The 15,541-nt window shown below is 39.5% G+C and overlaps 1 protein-coding gene and 3 long non-coding RNA genes across 4 annotated transcripts; 2 read left to right on the forward strand and 2 right to left on the reverse strand.

Annotated features, from left to right (window-relative positions):
• The first annotated feature begins 7,180 nt into the window (after positions 1–7,180).
• Positions 7,181–8,298, forward strand: LOC123467859. The gene is made up of 3 exons (XR_006641952.1): positions 7,181–7,325; positions 7,389–8,027; positions 8,088–8,298. It is a non-coding gene; the product is annotated as an uncharacterized LOC123467859 (long non-coding RNA).
• Positions 8,299–8,444: 146 nt separating this feature from the next.
• On the forward strand, positions 8,445–9,050 carry LOC123467860. The gene is made up of 3 exons (XR_006641953.1): positions 8,445–8,571; positions 8,638–8,845; positions 8,920–9,050. It is a non-coding gene; the product is annotated as an uncharacterized LOC123467860 (long non-coding RNA).
• A 2,863-nt stretch (positions 9,051–11,913) lies between these two features.
• LOC123467855 lies at positions 11,914–12,536 on the reverse strand. Its single transcript, XR_006641950.1, has 4 exons — positions 12,415–12,536; positions 12,221–12,328; positions 12,040–12,131; positions 11,914–11,974 (listed from the first exon to the last, which is right to left on the reverse strand). It is a non-coding gene; the product is annotated as an uncharacterized LOC123467855 (long non-coding RNA).
• Positions 12,537–13,473: 937 nt separating this feature from the next.
• Positions 13,474–15,309, reverse strand: LOC123467858. Its single transcript, XM_045167628.1, has one exon. The coding sequence runs from the start codon at positions 15,307–15,309 to the stop codon at positions 13,474–13,476; it is 1,836 nt and encodes a 611-aa protein (XP_045023563.1).
• Between the last annotated feature and the right edge of the window lie 232 nt (positions 15,310–15,541).

Raw genomic sequence — 15,541 nt, forward strand, 5'->3', positions numbered from 1 at the left:
GTTTCCACTCACTCATCTGTGGTATATTTTTATGAGCAATGTTACTTAATTTCATTTTTACTAATGGTTTTTAGTTTTTATGTTAGTTAATTATAAAATTAGATAAAATTAGTAAAATTATTATGGCTTATTGGATACGTTTCCGTCGGCGACGCGGAAGATCCGCGTTCTAGACTTTGATGAGATAACTGTTTGCAAAATTATTCCGCTCATGAAAATGGTGTAATTGTTTATGAATTAAATAATCATTTATCATATATAAATACTTTTTTCAAAATTTTAAATGTAATATATCTCATCAAAGATTTATTTAATTATATTCATAAGCTAGATTTGCTCTGAAACGCAAGTAAGCAAATAAGCTTTGAGCGCGGATCTCCAGCGTCGCCGATGGAAACGTATCCAATAAGCCACTAACAATTTATGAACGGACAGCTAGCATATTCATAAAATAATTTTGTGTTTCCATATGCTACCCGATTACCCGACCCGATAATGACAATAACGAGTAATGGAAAGACTCTATTTTGTATTGCAAAAATTGTTCTACTTAGCCGGGGGTTAGGGGTGTCTACCGATAATACAGTCTACACTTTTTCCAGACATTTAATACCTAGGGCAAAAAAAGTGTCTGTGCTGACATTACCCAACCCCCTTATGATGATTTGGCGCCAAAACCGCCCTACCCCTCCTTAAAAAGGTAAACTATTAATATTTTCTACCCACAGATGGCCTTTTCAAAATAAAATGAATAGGTGTTCACCTTTTTGTGCAGGATACTGTACATCCATTTTGCGCACATACGAGAGCGGAAGGAGAATGCCCAGTGTGAAAAAAGATACAGTAACGGTCCAAATAGTGAGAGATTCGTTTAATGAAAAAACTTTCGAAGTAGGAAACTACCCAGTACAGCAACTTTTGCTTTAATTGACATTTTTTACAACACGTGGTAACAAATTTTCCAATCTAACTGATAAAGAAATTACGTAATAAAATTTCATTACGTTATATTGGGATTTCAGATTTAAGGTAATTTTTAAATAATATCAGTATATATTTAACTACTGTATAATGTTATTGTTAATTTTCCCAAACATATATCAAATAATTTTCACACATAAATTGATATCTTAGTTTCCCCGACGGATATCAATTACCAGAGACGGTGGATCCTCTCCCAGAATCCCCCCCACCAGGGTGCCAGACTAGGAGAAAATCTCCACTTGATGTTTAGCCCTGCTAACGTGTTGTAGACCTTCTCAATTTTATAGGCTGATCTTAAGTATTTCGCCGCTTTTGTGAATGTCCCCACATTGTCGGAATACATTGTTTTAGGAAAGTCTTTTCTCGAAAAGAACCTTCGCAAGGCGTATATGAACGTTGTAAGTCCCTGATATGTGGTGACTTCTAAGTGCACAGCTCTCGTGACTGCGCATGCGAACAGGCAAACATATGCTTTCGCATTTACGTTTGTCCCGATCTCTACAGTGAACGGACAGGCGAAATCTACTCCTGTCACCGTGAACGGGTTTGAGTTTTGTAGTCTGTGGATTGGTATAGGTGCGGGAACCTCGTTAAATGCGTGACATTTTATGCACCACCTAAGTTGTTTTTTGATTGTCTGTCTTAATCTGGGAATCCAAAACGACCTACTTAGGTGTACCATGACGGTATAGAGCAGTAAAACATCCTGCGTTGCGCGTTTTCCACAAATGCGAAAATCTCATTTGTGTCCAAGTTGGTCTGCTGCGGCTGCAGCGTCTTATGGAGAAACCATCTTCTTCACGTTAAAAATTAAGTTTTTATAACTATAATTTAGATTTCCCTCTTTTCTTCCTAGCAGTGGGTACCCTATTCATCTTTTCATTTCCCAATATTTTTTTCGAGCTCCAGTTCAATCTACTTTATTTTTATTTTATTTTTGTTTGTAAGTTGCTCGTCTCTTTTAGCCGAAGAATTTCGTTTGCTGCCAGAAATTCGTCTGCTACAAGGGGATGAACAACAAACCATTCACAAACAATAGGTAAATAAAAATAAACCAGATAGAACTAGGGCTAGAAAAAAAATTGGGAAATGAAAAAATGAATAGGGTACCCTCTGCTAGGAAGAAAAGTGGGAAAATCTTAATTATATTTATGAAAACTTATTTTTTAACATGAAGAAGTTGGTTTCTCCATAAGACGCTGCAGCCGCAGCAGACCAACTTGGACACAAATGAAATTTTCGCATTTGTGGAGAACGTGCAACGTAGGATGTTTTACTGGTCTATTGGCCCCGGTGTGATTAAGTCTTTCATGCGTCTGCTCTATCAGTAGCTGGGTAACGTTATGATCGGACGACAGCAAGATTACTGCGTCTCTACCGTTGTGGTTTAACCAATTCTTATGTCGCCCTACACATCTTAACAGCTGTGATTTGGTGTCCCATGTTACTCCCAGTTTCCTCCAACTGTTCGTTTTTCCATGGTTTCTTCTGTTTTTCTGCCTCTATTACTTCACTAAATCCGTCTCTTTGAGCTGTCTTCCAAAACTCCAACTCTGCTTCTTCTGTTTCCTCAATTGATAAGATTCTGAATTTCCTTGTTGTCCCACCACATTGCATCTTTGCTAGTGGCGTCTGTGGGTCTTCTTGACCTCTGAATCTTCTTATTGCCCGCTTAATAGTGGCTATCATTCTTACCGTGTGTCGTAACGTGCTGTTCTTCTCGTACCATCTTTCCGTTACCTGTGTGTGACATTGCGTTGTTTCTACGGTTTTTTGCTCCTTCTGTATTTCTTCCATACAGGACCCTTCTACCTGGGCTGGCGTTCTTGGCCATTGCGCCCCTTTGTTAGCCATGTTGGACCTTTCCACTAGTCTGGTTTATCTATCAGCTGTCTCACTGATGCTCCTCTTGACGCTATGCCTGCTGGGTTTTGTAATCCTGGGCAGTGTCTGACCGAGTCTGCAGGGATTTTTTCCCTAATTTTCCTAATTCCCCCTAATCACCCTGTTATGTACGAGTTGTTTACATCTGCCCGATTCTCCTTTGATCCACCATAAGGCTATGGCTGAATCTGTCCAAAGTTTTTTTTTCTATATCTGTATTTAACGCCTTCCCGACGTATCCCCCTAGCCTTACTGCCAGCAAGTTGCTTAACAGCTCCAGCCTCAGCGTCGAGACTGACTTCTTTGGATCTAGTGCGACTCTAGTCTTACTGCACATAAGCCTTATTTTGCCACTATCTTCTACTTCGATGTAGGCCACTACACTGTAGGCGTCGTCACTTGCGTCGCAAAACAGGTGCAACCGTTTCTTATTTTCCCCAATCCATCTCGGTATTTTTATCAGGGCTAGTTCTGGTAGACCCTTGATAAAGGTTTGCCAGTGGAGCATGATGTTTGCCGGTATGGGTTCATCCCAACCGGTCTTAGCCATCCATATTTTCTGCATTATGATTTTTGCTACCAGCGTTACTGGTGATATTAATCCTAACGGGTCAAACACCCTTAGTGCGAGACGAAATAGTTTCCTTTTAGTCTGCCTCTTATCAAGTCCTTTGGCGTCTTCAACAACCTTGTCTGGGTCGAATTGCAAGGTATCTGTCACGGGGTTTCATGTGACCCCTAACGCTTTTATGGGTGCGTCTGTTTTCGCCATCCCAATGACGTCTTGTTGGAACTGTACAACATTTTCTAGCGCTCTTCTCAGCTCGTTGTTGTTCGTCATGCATTTTCTAAGTTCCATTTTTGCTGATTGGAACAATCTTCTTGCTTGTTCTATTAGCAAGAGTGCTTCGTTGACGTTATCGGCTCCCCCCAACCAATCATCGACATAGAGTTTATTCTCCAACTGCTTCGTTAATTCGGGGAGGGCCGATTGGTGTTCTTCCAAGCATTTTAAGATTACTGCTCTTAAAATGAACGGGCTGCACGACAGTCCAAAAGGTACCCGTTTCCATCTGTATTCTTTGACTGTAATCGGCTCTTGATCCGGGTTTTCTATCCATAAGAACCTGATTAATTGTTCGTGTTCCTGCAGTATTCCTATCTGTAGGAACACTTGCGCTATGTCCGCCGTCCATGCGATTCTATTCTGTCGGAACCGTGGCAAGACTGCTAGTATTTCTGGGTTTAAGTTCGGCCCCGTTTCTAACAGGTCGTTTATACTCGGTTTATTTTGCTGGTGCGCGGATCCGTCAAACACAGGTCTGATTTTTGTTGTTTGCGCGTCTGTTTTGATGACTGGTCTGTGTGGTAGGTAGGTGCAGACTCCGTCGTAACTGGTGTCTGCTTCTCCTATGTACCCGTCTTTTTTCATACTGGGCGAATATCTTGTGATATTCGGCTCTTTCTTCTTTTGTCATTTTTTTAAACATGTTTGTTAGCCTGATTGTGGCTATGTTTTAGCTTGTCTCTATGGCCCTGCGGTTATTCCTGAATGGAAATTGGACCTCATATCTCCCGTAATGTCCTTTTCTGATCGTGTTCTGGTATGTTTTAAGGAACACTGGAACCTCTAGCTCTTCTTTGGTTACCACCATGTGTTCTAGCGCCCAAAATTCTCATAAGTTCACCAGTGGTTTAACACTGTTTTCGACTGTGGTTACTAAGGCGGAGCTTTCTGCCTTGTTTTCCGATGCCCCGAATATAATCCATCCTAATTTGCTCGCACAGGCCACTGAACCATAATTCCCTTGTTTTGTTTGGTGGGTCATAATCTTCTTGAAATAATCGCACCCGATGATTAGGTCGAACTCTTGTCTGTTGTGTCTGGCATCCAAGCCTCGCAATATAGCAAGGCTTCGCCATCCTGCTCTACCTCACCGTAGTCATCGGATGGTCCGGCCTGGTCCACTGTAGCAGCCCTAGAACAAATAGATAAAATATGTTTATTAAATAAAAAAAAAGAATTTCCCTTAATTGTTAACTAACCTTCCATTACGCTGGAATTCCCTAGTGAGTGACTGAAGTTCGTGCAGTTGGACGAATCGGTCCACTCAGGTGTGTCGTAGCCGACATACTTCAACAAGTATTGCACTTTATTGCGTCCATTTTCGGACAGCATAACCTTACAAACGGCGAAGAAAAATAATTGAAAAACAATAAGATAAAAATGATTCAAAAATGAAATGAAATGTTATAATGTTACCCTTACCTTCTGTTTAAACACGCCTCTACCTTGAATTCTTCAAACTGCTCGGTCTCTTGAACTTGATGGTTCCTCGGCATCTTCTTGGAAAAACTTGACTCAGTGAACTAACCGAGTATGAGTCTGGTTCAGTTCAAAGGCCAATCCAAGTTTAGTCGTTTTCAAAACGTTTTCTTATTTATTTATTTTCCCCTTAGGATATGATCCAGTCTGGCAACCCTGCTTATCCATACCCCCCATCAGTTTTGGATGCAGTCGCCGAGATGAAGGCGTCGTTGAGTAGAGTAGTCTAGTTTCAAAACGTTTTCTTATTTATTTATTCTCCCCTTAGGATATGATCCAGTCTGGCAACCCTGCTTATCCATACCCCCCATAAGTTTTGGATGCAGTCGCCGAGATGAAGGCGTCGTTGAGTAGAGTAGTCTAGTTTCAAACGTTTTCTTATTTATTTATTTTCCCCTTAGGATATGATCCAGTCTGGCAACCCTGCTTATCCATACCCCCATCAGTTTTGGATGCAGTCGCCGAGGTGAAGGCGTCGTTGAGTAGAGTAGTCTAGAGTTAACCGAAATGTTATTTATATATATTACTGGAAAATGTTCTGGCCCATGTTAATGTTGTAGATCTTTTTAATTCATGTGTTTTTGTTTGCAAAAATGGTACACAATTATCTATAATCAAAAGGTATGACTTTAATGACGAGTGAAGAGCGATGTAAGCTGCACGATCCAGCTTTAATTTCGTTTCCAGTTTGTCAGATGGAAAAAATTATATGCCATTTACTCTATGCAAAACAGTAAAAATTCAAAAGCAGTCCTAAATGATACATGCATCAGTCATAATATAACTGGAAAAGAAAACTGCCTTCTAGGCCTGACAAAGTAAGTTGTTTGTTTTGAATATATTTCCTTCAACAATGTTCACACACACATTTCACATCACTGTCTGTCCATTGGTCGTCATCGCTACACCTGAGTTAATGGAGGTATATAAATTAAAAGTGCACGATGGAAAATATCTTGTGGTGCAGTTAAGTACGATAATGATAAATATTTTAACTAAAAAAGCCAATTTATGGAAGTCCAAGACACATTTCGAGAGGAAATGCGTACGATGGTTTTACTGCATTCCTTGGGAAAAGTTTACTATTGGCACCAAACAAACCATTTCCACTCTACATGTAATAAAATTTGACGGCTTATTACAGATTAATACCAGAAGCCGTCTGCTAAATAATAAGCCGTCAAATTAATACCAGAAGCACTCTGCTCAATATATATAATATTATATTAATACCAGAAGCCGATCGTAGTGATACACTGATATATACAATATAATACAATATATATATAATACAATATAATATACGATATACACTGATATATACACTGAGCAGACGTAGTCTGCACCGACCGTAGGTCGGTTACTACTATGTAGTAGTAGTAGTGGCCGTAGGCCACTGAGCAGACGGCTTCTGGTATTGAGCCGTAAAATCTATTGCCATTTCGGTTCGCAATGGCAATAGCCATAGAGGGCTATTGCCATTTCAGTGTTAAAACCCCATCTATCGGCGTTGGCCGTAGATAGCGATGGAATAACTGCCGTTGCCGTTGGTGGCCGTTTGGCCTTCCTTACTTATTTTATTTGTTTATTATTTACAAACATTTAGTTTGATGGTTAAATTGAAATTCTCATTGTAAATTCATTATCTAAGGTATAGTTTAATATATTCCTTGAATTTTAACAAAGCCATATATACCACTTGATTGAAGGCATAGAATTACTTAATATTTTTGACAGACTTTCAGCTTGTTGTGAGAAACTGCGGAGACGTAAAATGTGTACGACGTAAGGAAATGTCATTTAACTTATTTTCAATTCATGCATTGTAGCATCGGAAAAAAACATTTCTTATAATTCTTAATTACGTTGTGATGACAGCAAATCAACGAAGAACGAACAATTACATTTACTTAAGCTTGTAAAAACCTTAATGGTGGATATTTATTTCGCCAGTTTGTAACACAAAGTACATGTATAATATTTACTTCTTATGACTTCTCCAGGCGACAGTTTTTCACATTTTCGGTGACAAAGGAGAAGACAAGAGTGGCACTGTATTCCACCATCATCCTTCTTGCTTTCCTTCTTGCAATGACAGTGGAAAGTGTTGATCTGTTTCTTCGTTTCAACTGTAAGTAAAAAGTATTTAAAATGGAATTATTCGTTTTCAGTTTAAATTATTACCCATTTGTAGGACTGACGCCCATGCATCTTCATCAAACAACTTTCGGAATTCTTCCAACTTTAACTCAGGATTTTGGACTGCACTGCTGACTTGCGCAGGCATCTGAAAGACCATCTCTTCAGTTACAATGTGCTTCGAAAGAAGTATTTATTCGGCTTTTTCCCGTCCGATAAACCAAGTCAGGAATACTGCAATCAAAGAAAAATAATTATTGCGTGTTGGTGAGTAAAAGGAATCAATGATTTTACTTAGTTTTTGATCTGCCTTTTTTTTTCGAATTGCTTAGGGGCATTTTTATGATGATCCAGCCGTCTGGTTCCTTTCGGTCGCCCAGCTCGAGTTTTGGTGTTGGGGAGCATAAGCATCATCAAATCGTCTTCTACTCTTGGTCTTTTTGGCTCCCGGTTCTCATCAGAACTACTTTGCTGGTCATCTGCAGCTTCTGATGGAGGTTCTATTGGGCCATAAGAGTGGTCCAAGTAGATTGATGTCATTCGGGCGTCTGTATCTGCCGTAGCTCGAACAACTGGATCTGCCGGAGCTTGAACGACTGGATCTGCCGGAGCTCGAACGACTGGATCTGCCGGAGCTTGAACGACTGGATCTCTTTGAGTTTGAACGATTGGATCTGCCAGAGTTTTATATTAGGTAAAATTTAAATATTTAACTGTCAAAAAGATCTCATACCCCCAATTATTAGATGCATAGGCTCATTCCGTCGGATGCATAACTTGACCTGTTCCAGTACTTGGAGGTATCCCTCGAAGGCAGGCAAGGGTATATTTTGAAGTTCATTAGCCAAGGTTTTGGCTAATTGAAGGGCTCTGCTGTACATGTCTTCTCAAGTGACTCGATCTCGATTTCTTCGTTGTTGAATTACGACCGGTGACCAAGCTTCCGGGTGTTCGTCTTGTGAATCCTCGTCCTAAACATAAACAGAAACGAAGTTATTAAAGGTAATAAGATAACTAACTTTGTTTGATTTCATTTTACCTCGTCATCGCTCATGCGCCTTCTCCTATTGAAATCTTCTACTGGCAGTAAAATCTCCGCTCTATCAGATAGGAATAAGAGGTGTCGACACGGAAGTCCAAAATTATTGAAGAAAGTACAGGAGCAACTAGTCAAATCCAAATTAGCAGTGTAACGGCCAGTGTTGGTTGCTGTGATTAATTGGTTCCCATCCTGGCAAGTAAACAGTGTTGATTAAGTTATTTCACTAACAATTTATATTAAAGTTACCTCAATTATGCTGTAGGATGTAGTTGTCGCCTTGAATTGTTCAATTACCCGATCCACCGCATAAGGCGTATAGATTTTACGTAACCGCTCCATGATAGGATGCAACTTCTGAACCGGAAATCGAATTTTCAACTCATTTCCTTTCTTTTTTCGATCAAACTCTCTCATTTGGCTAATGTCAAGCAATACTTGTATCAGCTCGGGAAATCTTACTTGCCGATTACGTAAGTTTTTCTTTAAAAGTGAATGATACCTATTTATGGACAAGTGGTAGTAATATTTATTGATTTATATGTAGGGACGTGAATACCGTTCGATTCTGTTCGTCGTGTGATTGTCCATCATGAATAGAGTTCTTCTATAAAAACGGCCCAATATTCTGTAATATTAAACCAATTGGTTTCGAAATAATGCCCAAGTCCGTCGTACGTGCCGTCGTCGTCATCTTCATCTAAAAATTCCTTTTTTAAAATAAAGATTTCCGGTAAGTTGAATAATTTGATTACCTAATCCACACAGGTATTCCTCGACCTCTTTTATTTTCTCTTCAGATCCAGCGTAGACGGCTTCTTTGAACTGTTGGTATATCTCTTCCCGGAGATTCCGGCTTAACTTGGCTTGGACGAGACGTTTGTCAACAGCAGCCAACGCGTGGAAAAGGCACAATTTCAAAGACGCTGAGGTGAAAATGCGTTCTACGGCGTTCATCTCTTTGCAATCCTTGTCGGTAAGAACCACTTTCGTCTTGCTGACGTCGTTGTGCTAAGAAATTCATGGATATTTAGCAATTTAGATTTTTGGTTTTCATTAAAAGGATTACCTTGGTGAAAATCTCTAGACCAGCGAAAATGCTAGCTGTCGTCTCCTCGCGGAGAAACATGTAGCAAATAGGTTGTCCAATGCCAAAATTATCTTCTATAACAATTGTGTAGAGGGGCATCCCGGCTTTGTCCACTTTATATGTCCCGTCGATCTCCACCACTTCACCAAATTTCTTAAATAATTCTCTTTGCTCTTGGGACTGGATGAAAATCTGTACTACTTCATTGTCTTCGTCGTGAACTATTTTAACTACGTTTCCTGGTCGTTCACGAAAGGCGTCTAATAGTTCTACAGTATTCTTCCATTCATCTCGTGGCAGTCCTAAATTGCAACAAGTTTTAATTGAATACCAATTATAAGTAAATGACATAATGTCTTTACCGATCACTTTCTGCTTAATGTTCTGTATAGTCTTAGGTTTGAGAACAACGTTAAACTCATCATACACGCGCTTCCGTACTTTTAAGGGGATTGCGCCGTCACGCGTTGCATCAGTGATGTATTCTAAAGCAGCAGGATCTAGATGTCTAAAATATAAAGCAATCTGTTAATCTTTGTTCAATTGTGATTCATCAGCAAAGTTACATACTTTTTCTCCCCGTAGGTAGCGATGAGTTCTTCGGAAACGGGATGGTTTGCGTGCTCAAGATTGCACGAAATGACCTCGTACTTTTGTTGACGGACATTCAAAGAGACATACCATGTATATGGACAATTGCATGCGTAGACTTTCTGATTAGGGCGCAATCCTTTCGAACGGTTTCGATGATTTTCATGATGCGAACAAAGAATCTTGGCAGAATAATATTTCCAGCGTTCATCGTCAACCTTCTTTGACCCTGACTGTTTTATGAATCAGTTAACGTCCGATATTTTTTAAATAGTAAGTTTAAGTCGAGTTTACTAACCTTTTTGTTGTGAGCTGACACACTGCATTTTTGAACGACCAAAGGATAGAAAAACACTTGTCGCAGTTGCTGTACATATGCGTCCACATCTTCCATCGTTTAAAAAAACGACCTATGTGAAGCGTTTCTATATCCATGTCGAACCGTTGTAGAACGAGAAAAACAAGCAAATTTGGTAAACTGATAAACTTGGAGCAAAATCGAATAATCTACTATGCTTGAAATATGGAATGCGATTGATTTTTAAGATGCCCACCATTTTTCTCTATCTGCCCCCGCCCATCTTGATCCTAGCTTCAGCAATTGCCTTTTGTCGGCATCGGCATAAAAAATTGTTATCGAATCTTGTTAAAGGCAGGTAGTCCCAAAGGTGCGTGTTGACACCTTGGTCTTGTCGAGCGTAACCGCTGAAGGTCGAATCAAGTAGTTCGTGGAAAAACTATGCGAAGGAAAGGGACAATAGGTTGAATTTCAGCAACATTAACCGCAACGTGATTCACTTTTTGTTTATATAAAACAAATTCCACTATTACACATTGCGTGAATAACTGAATTTTACCGAAGTTTACTTTTCACTTACTGAATAAAATTTCGAAATGTACATTCTATGAATTGAACCTGTAGCAGGTTACAAGAATATGGTCAAGGTCGCAGCTTATTACCTACATAGCTTTTTCCTAGAACTGCTTGAGTGATGGACGGGTTTCGTATAACTCGGACTGTGTCATCGTAACGTAAATCATCTTTACTTGAAAGTTTTAACGCGTTACGTCGCAAACACATGTGTGAATAGAAAACAATTGAATGCACCATAATAATTATAAATCTTACATTTGTAGAATATCCGAAGGTAGTAAAGGTAAATGCCAGTTAACACTACGAATTCGTTTGTGCGTTTCTTTAAAACTATAGAAAAAGGCGACAGCACTAAAGAGTTCATTTAAAAAGATTACAATATCGATGAAATCATTTTGTAAAATGCCTCAGTCATATTAGATGCTAACCTCATTCGTTATTGACTAACTGAGCTGCTACTAATTTACATTCGATTTCGTGACAACCGTAATAAGCATTGATTCAATGAGAAATTTGTGAAATATTTGTAATTCTTATTATTGTGAAATATTTTTAGTTTTACATTCAATAGATGAGTTGAATAACTTAAAGACCCCGAGTTACAGAGTTTAAACATATCGGTATAACTTTATACAGGAAATTAAGCATAAGAAATGCAAACGAGAAGAAATGGTTATATCTTATATGAGCTTAAATAGGAAGATCACACAAAAATCGTCAACAACAAGGTCAACAAAATCCCATGCATGTTAGCCAACAGGTTACAGAATAGGCTGATCCATAATCATTCTTCATGAAGGCACAAACAACAATAATGCATTAAAGTTACGCAACCAATAGAACTGTTACGCCAACCAATAGAATTTCTCACAACAAGCTGAGAGTCTGTCAAAAATATAAAGAATATAAAGCAAGTTAGTCATCATTACATGAAATGTAAAAGTATGATGTGTGACAATAAACACCTGAATTTGAATCCATTGTCAATCCATCGACAACAAGTTAGCTCTGTGTCAGCTCTGAAGAGTTTGTCCAAACGAGCTGAGTCTGTCAAAAATATAAAGCAAGTTAGTCATCATTAAATGAAATGTATGATGTGTGACAATAAACACCTGAAATTGAATCCATTGTCAATCCATTGACAACAAGTTAGCTCTGTGTTAGCTCTGTGTCAGCTCTGAAGAGTTGTCCAAACGAGCAGAGTCTGTCAAAAAAATAAAGCAAGTTAGTCATCATTACTAAAAGCATGAATGGTCAGAAAGCATAGTCTATTAACAATATGTCTATAAACACCTGAATTTGAATCCATATTATCCATTGATAACAAGTTAGTTCTGTCTCACCATTGATAACAAGTTAGTTCTGTCTCAACTCTGATGTTTCTCAAAACAAGCTGAAAGTCTGTCAAAAATATTAAGTTATTCTATGCCTTCAATCATGTGGTATATATGGCTTTGTTAAAATTCAAGGAATATGTTAAACTATACCTTAGATAATGAATTTACAATGAGAATTTCAATTTAACCATCAAACTAAATGTTTGTAAATAATAAACAAACAAATAAAATAAGTAAGGAAGGCCCAACGGCCACCAACGGCAACGGCAGTTATTCTATCACTATCTACGGCCAACGCCGATAGATGGGGTTTTAACACTGAAATGGCAATAGCCCTCTATGGCTATTGCCATTGCGAACCGAAATGGCAATAGGGTCGACCCGCTCGTTGCAACTCTATTTGACTGTTACGCGATATGTTGCATAAAAAGTGTAATACACTCGACTTTATTCGTTGGTTCAGTCAGAGAACCCTGGTTGTTCCACGCCGTGTGGAAAATCGTCGGTCCTTGTAACTAATTTCGGAAATAGCAATCAGAGCCTCCGGTGGGTGTGTGATGCACTACAACGAATGCATCAATCGTGAAATGTGTTTGAAAACTTTAACAGCAATCGCAACAGCAATAAGGAACGAAAGGAGCTGACGATACGTGAAAAATAAAGAATATATTGAAGTTCGAAAACAAACACTGACACGTTAGTGGGTATTTTTCAATAACAATTTATTCCCTTTTTTACTTTTAACATATATCTTTATTCTATTATTACAATTTATTATATTATTTACTATATTACATACATTTTTATATACGTTTTATCACTTTTTTTGTACAACGACTTGCATGAGATAGAATGCCTTAAAGGGAATGAAACAGTTAAAGAAAATCAAATGAGTTGGCCCAGTTTCGAATTTTTTTAACAAATGCCGATGCTTCTGTCAGCAACAGATCTATTAGTCGTTTTGACTCAAAATAATCAGTCCAACATTTTCTCTTATTACATAAGGTTAACTTTGATTGCGGTGAACATCACAGAAAATTGGTAGTAAGTGACACTTAGAAAATTTTTCTATATAGTTCTGAAATGAATCTTCTTCGTAGATTTTGCCAATATGTTGAAAATGCGTTGCGTTGGCAGAGAATGCTATAAGATTTTGGATATTCGATTGGCGACGAACGTCTGAAAGCGACATGTCTTTGAGGCTATCCACTAAAGGACAGTTTTAGAATCAGACCAATAGATGATTTGATTGATTGGAATACGCAGGATCGATTGGACGAACTTCACAAGGCATAGTGCCACAACTGCTCCTTGGAGTTCTAATTTCGGAACAGTCAGCGGACGAAGGGGTGCCACGCGGGAATTTGACGTAACGAAATTTACGGCGACGATATTATTGTGGTAGACTATTCGTAGGTATACTACAGAGCCAAACCCGACGGTGGATGCATCGCAAAAGGCATGCAGCTGAATGTCTTGGATGTCACTGGACGAAGTTAACGCTCGCGGTACCTTGAATGCTTCGAGCTGGCTAAGATTAGTCGTCCATTTGTTCCACTGGTGTTGAATTAGTTCGGGAACTTGGTCATCCCAGTAAACACCGACAAGCCACAATTCTTGTAGAATTCTTTTGGCGCTTAGGATCACTGGTGTTAAGAACCCCAGTGGGTCATACAAGGTGGACAATGCACTCAAGATCCGACGCTTAGTGCTCGCTTCGACGTCGGTTTTAACATTAAAAATGAAGCTGTCGTTTTCGCTGTCATATAAAACGCCTAAGGTTCTCTCCGTAGGTAAATCTTCTAGATCCAAATTCAGGCGAGGTTGATTACGATCACCTTCTGGAACACGAGACAGTACCCGTCGAGATGAAGAGAGCCATTGGTTCAGATGAAATCCTCCCCTTTTCAACAATGCTTTTGAGTCTTTAATCGCTCGACTAGCCTCCTCTTCGGTGTAAAAAGAATTCAGAAGGTTATCTACATAGAAGCTCTTGTAGACTCGTTCAGCGGCTTCAGGAAATTCTTCACGATGTAGGTCAGCAATATGTCGAAGCACTTGGGAGCAGATAAAAGGGGATGAAACCGATCCAAAGATTTGCCGCTGCATTTCATATACGGTGGGTCTTTTTCGAGAACCAGGTGTACGCCACAGGAATCGTAGAGCGGAACGGTCTTCTTTCTTCACGCCAACTTGAAGAAACATTAACTGAATATCCCCAGATAGGGACACCGGCTTTTCTCTAAGGAGTAGAAGGGTAGCACCTATATCGTTGATAAGGTTGGGACCCTTTACCAGAACTTCGTTAAGTGCAATTCCTTGGTACTTGGCCGAAGCGTCGAAGACCACCCTAACCTTTTCGGGTTTTCGAGGATTTACGACTCCATGATGGGGAAGGTACCAATTTCTCCCAAAGGTGCCCTTCAATTCACTTTCCTTGAGAGGCCGCACGAATCCCTTTGCCACATAGTCATCGATTACGGCTTTGTATCTCTCAGCAAAATTAGAATTGTGAACGAATTTGTTTTCGATAGAGAAAAGTCGACGCAATGCACTATTGTAATTGTCGGGTAATGCGATAGCATCTGAAACCCATGGTAGACCTACTTCATACCTGGCTCCGTCGAATTGAATAGTTGCATCGAGTTTCTTCCTCGCTAGTTTATCCTCGGTTGATTCTAGCGGTTGAGCCGGAGTTACAATTGGAAAGCTTTCCGTTTCCCACAATTTCTCGACTTGACGTAAAAGTAGTGCTTCCTTCGGTGATTCTTGTACAAGGTAGCAGAGTTTTTGCACCGTCATCAGTGGTTTGTTTGAACGACAAACCGTTGAATCATGCTGCTGCGTCCCTAATGTTAGATCGCCAACGCAAGTCCAACCAAATGGCGTCAATAAACCAAAGAGAGCGTCGGTTCCAACAGGAGGTAGTCTTTCATCGAGACGTAAGTGCAGCCATTGGTTTCCCGCTCCAATAAGGATGGTTGGTTCTCCAACATCAACCAATTTTACGTCTTTGAGATGAGGGTAACGATTTCGGATCTCCATTAACTCCTTCGGTGGGCATGGTAACTTTAGGTACTGAGTCGGCACAGTAGAAACCTGCTTAAAAACCGATTCGAAAGATCTATCACGAGCCTTAACAGTCAAACTAACCGTAGTTGATTGAAACTGTGGGTCTTGGCCGTGAAACGAGCCAAAGGATACATTCCTTGCATTCCTTTGCATTTGAGCTTTTTAGCTACATCCTCTCGAATTAAGTTAACGGTCGCTCCTGGAT

The sequence above is a fragment of the Daphnia magna genome, unplaced genomic scaffold (assembly GCF_020631705.1).
Source record: "Daphnia magna isolate NIES unplaced genomic scaffold, ASM2063170v1.1 Dm_contigs248, whole genome shotgun sequence".
In the NCBI taxonomy this organism is placed as follows: Eukaryota; Metazoa; Arthropoda; class Branchiopoda; order Diplostraca; family Daphniidae; genus Daphnia; species Daphnia magna.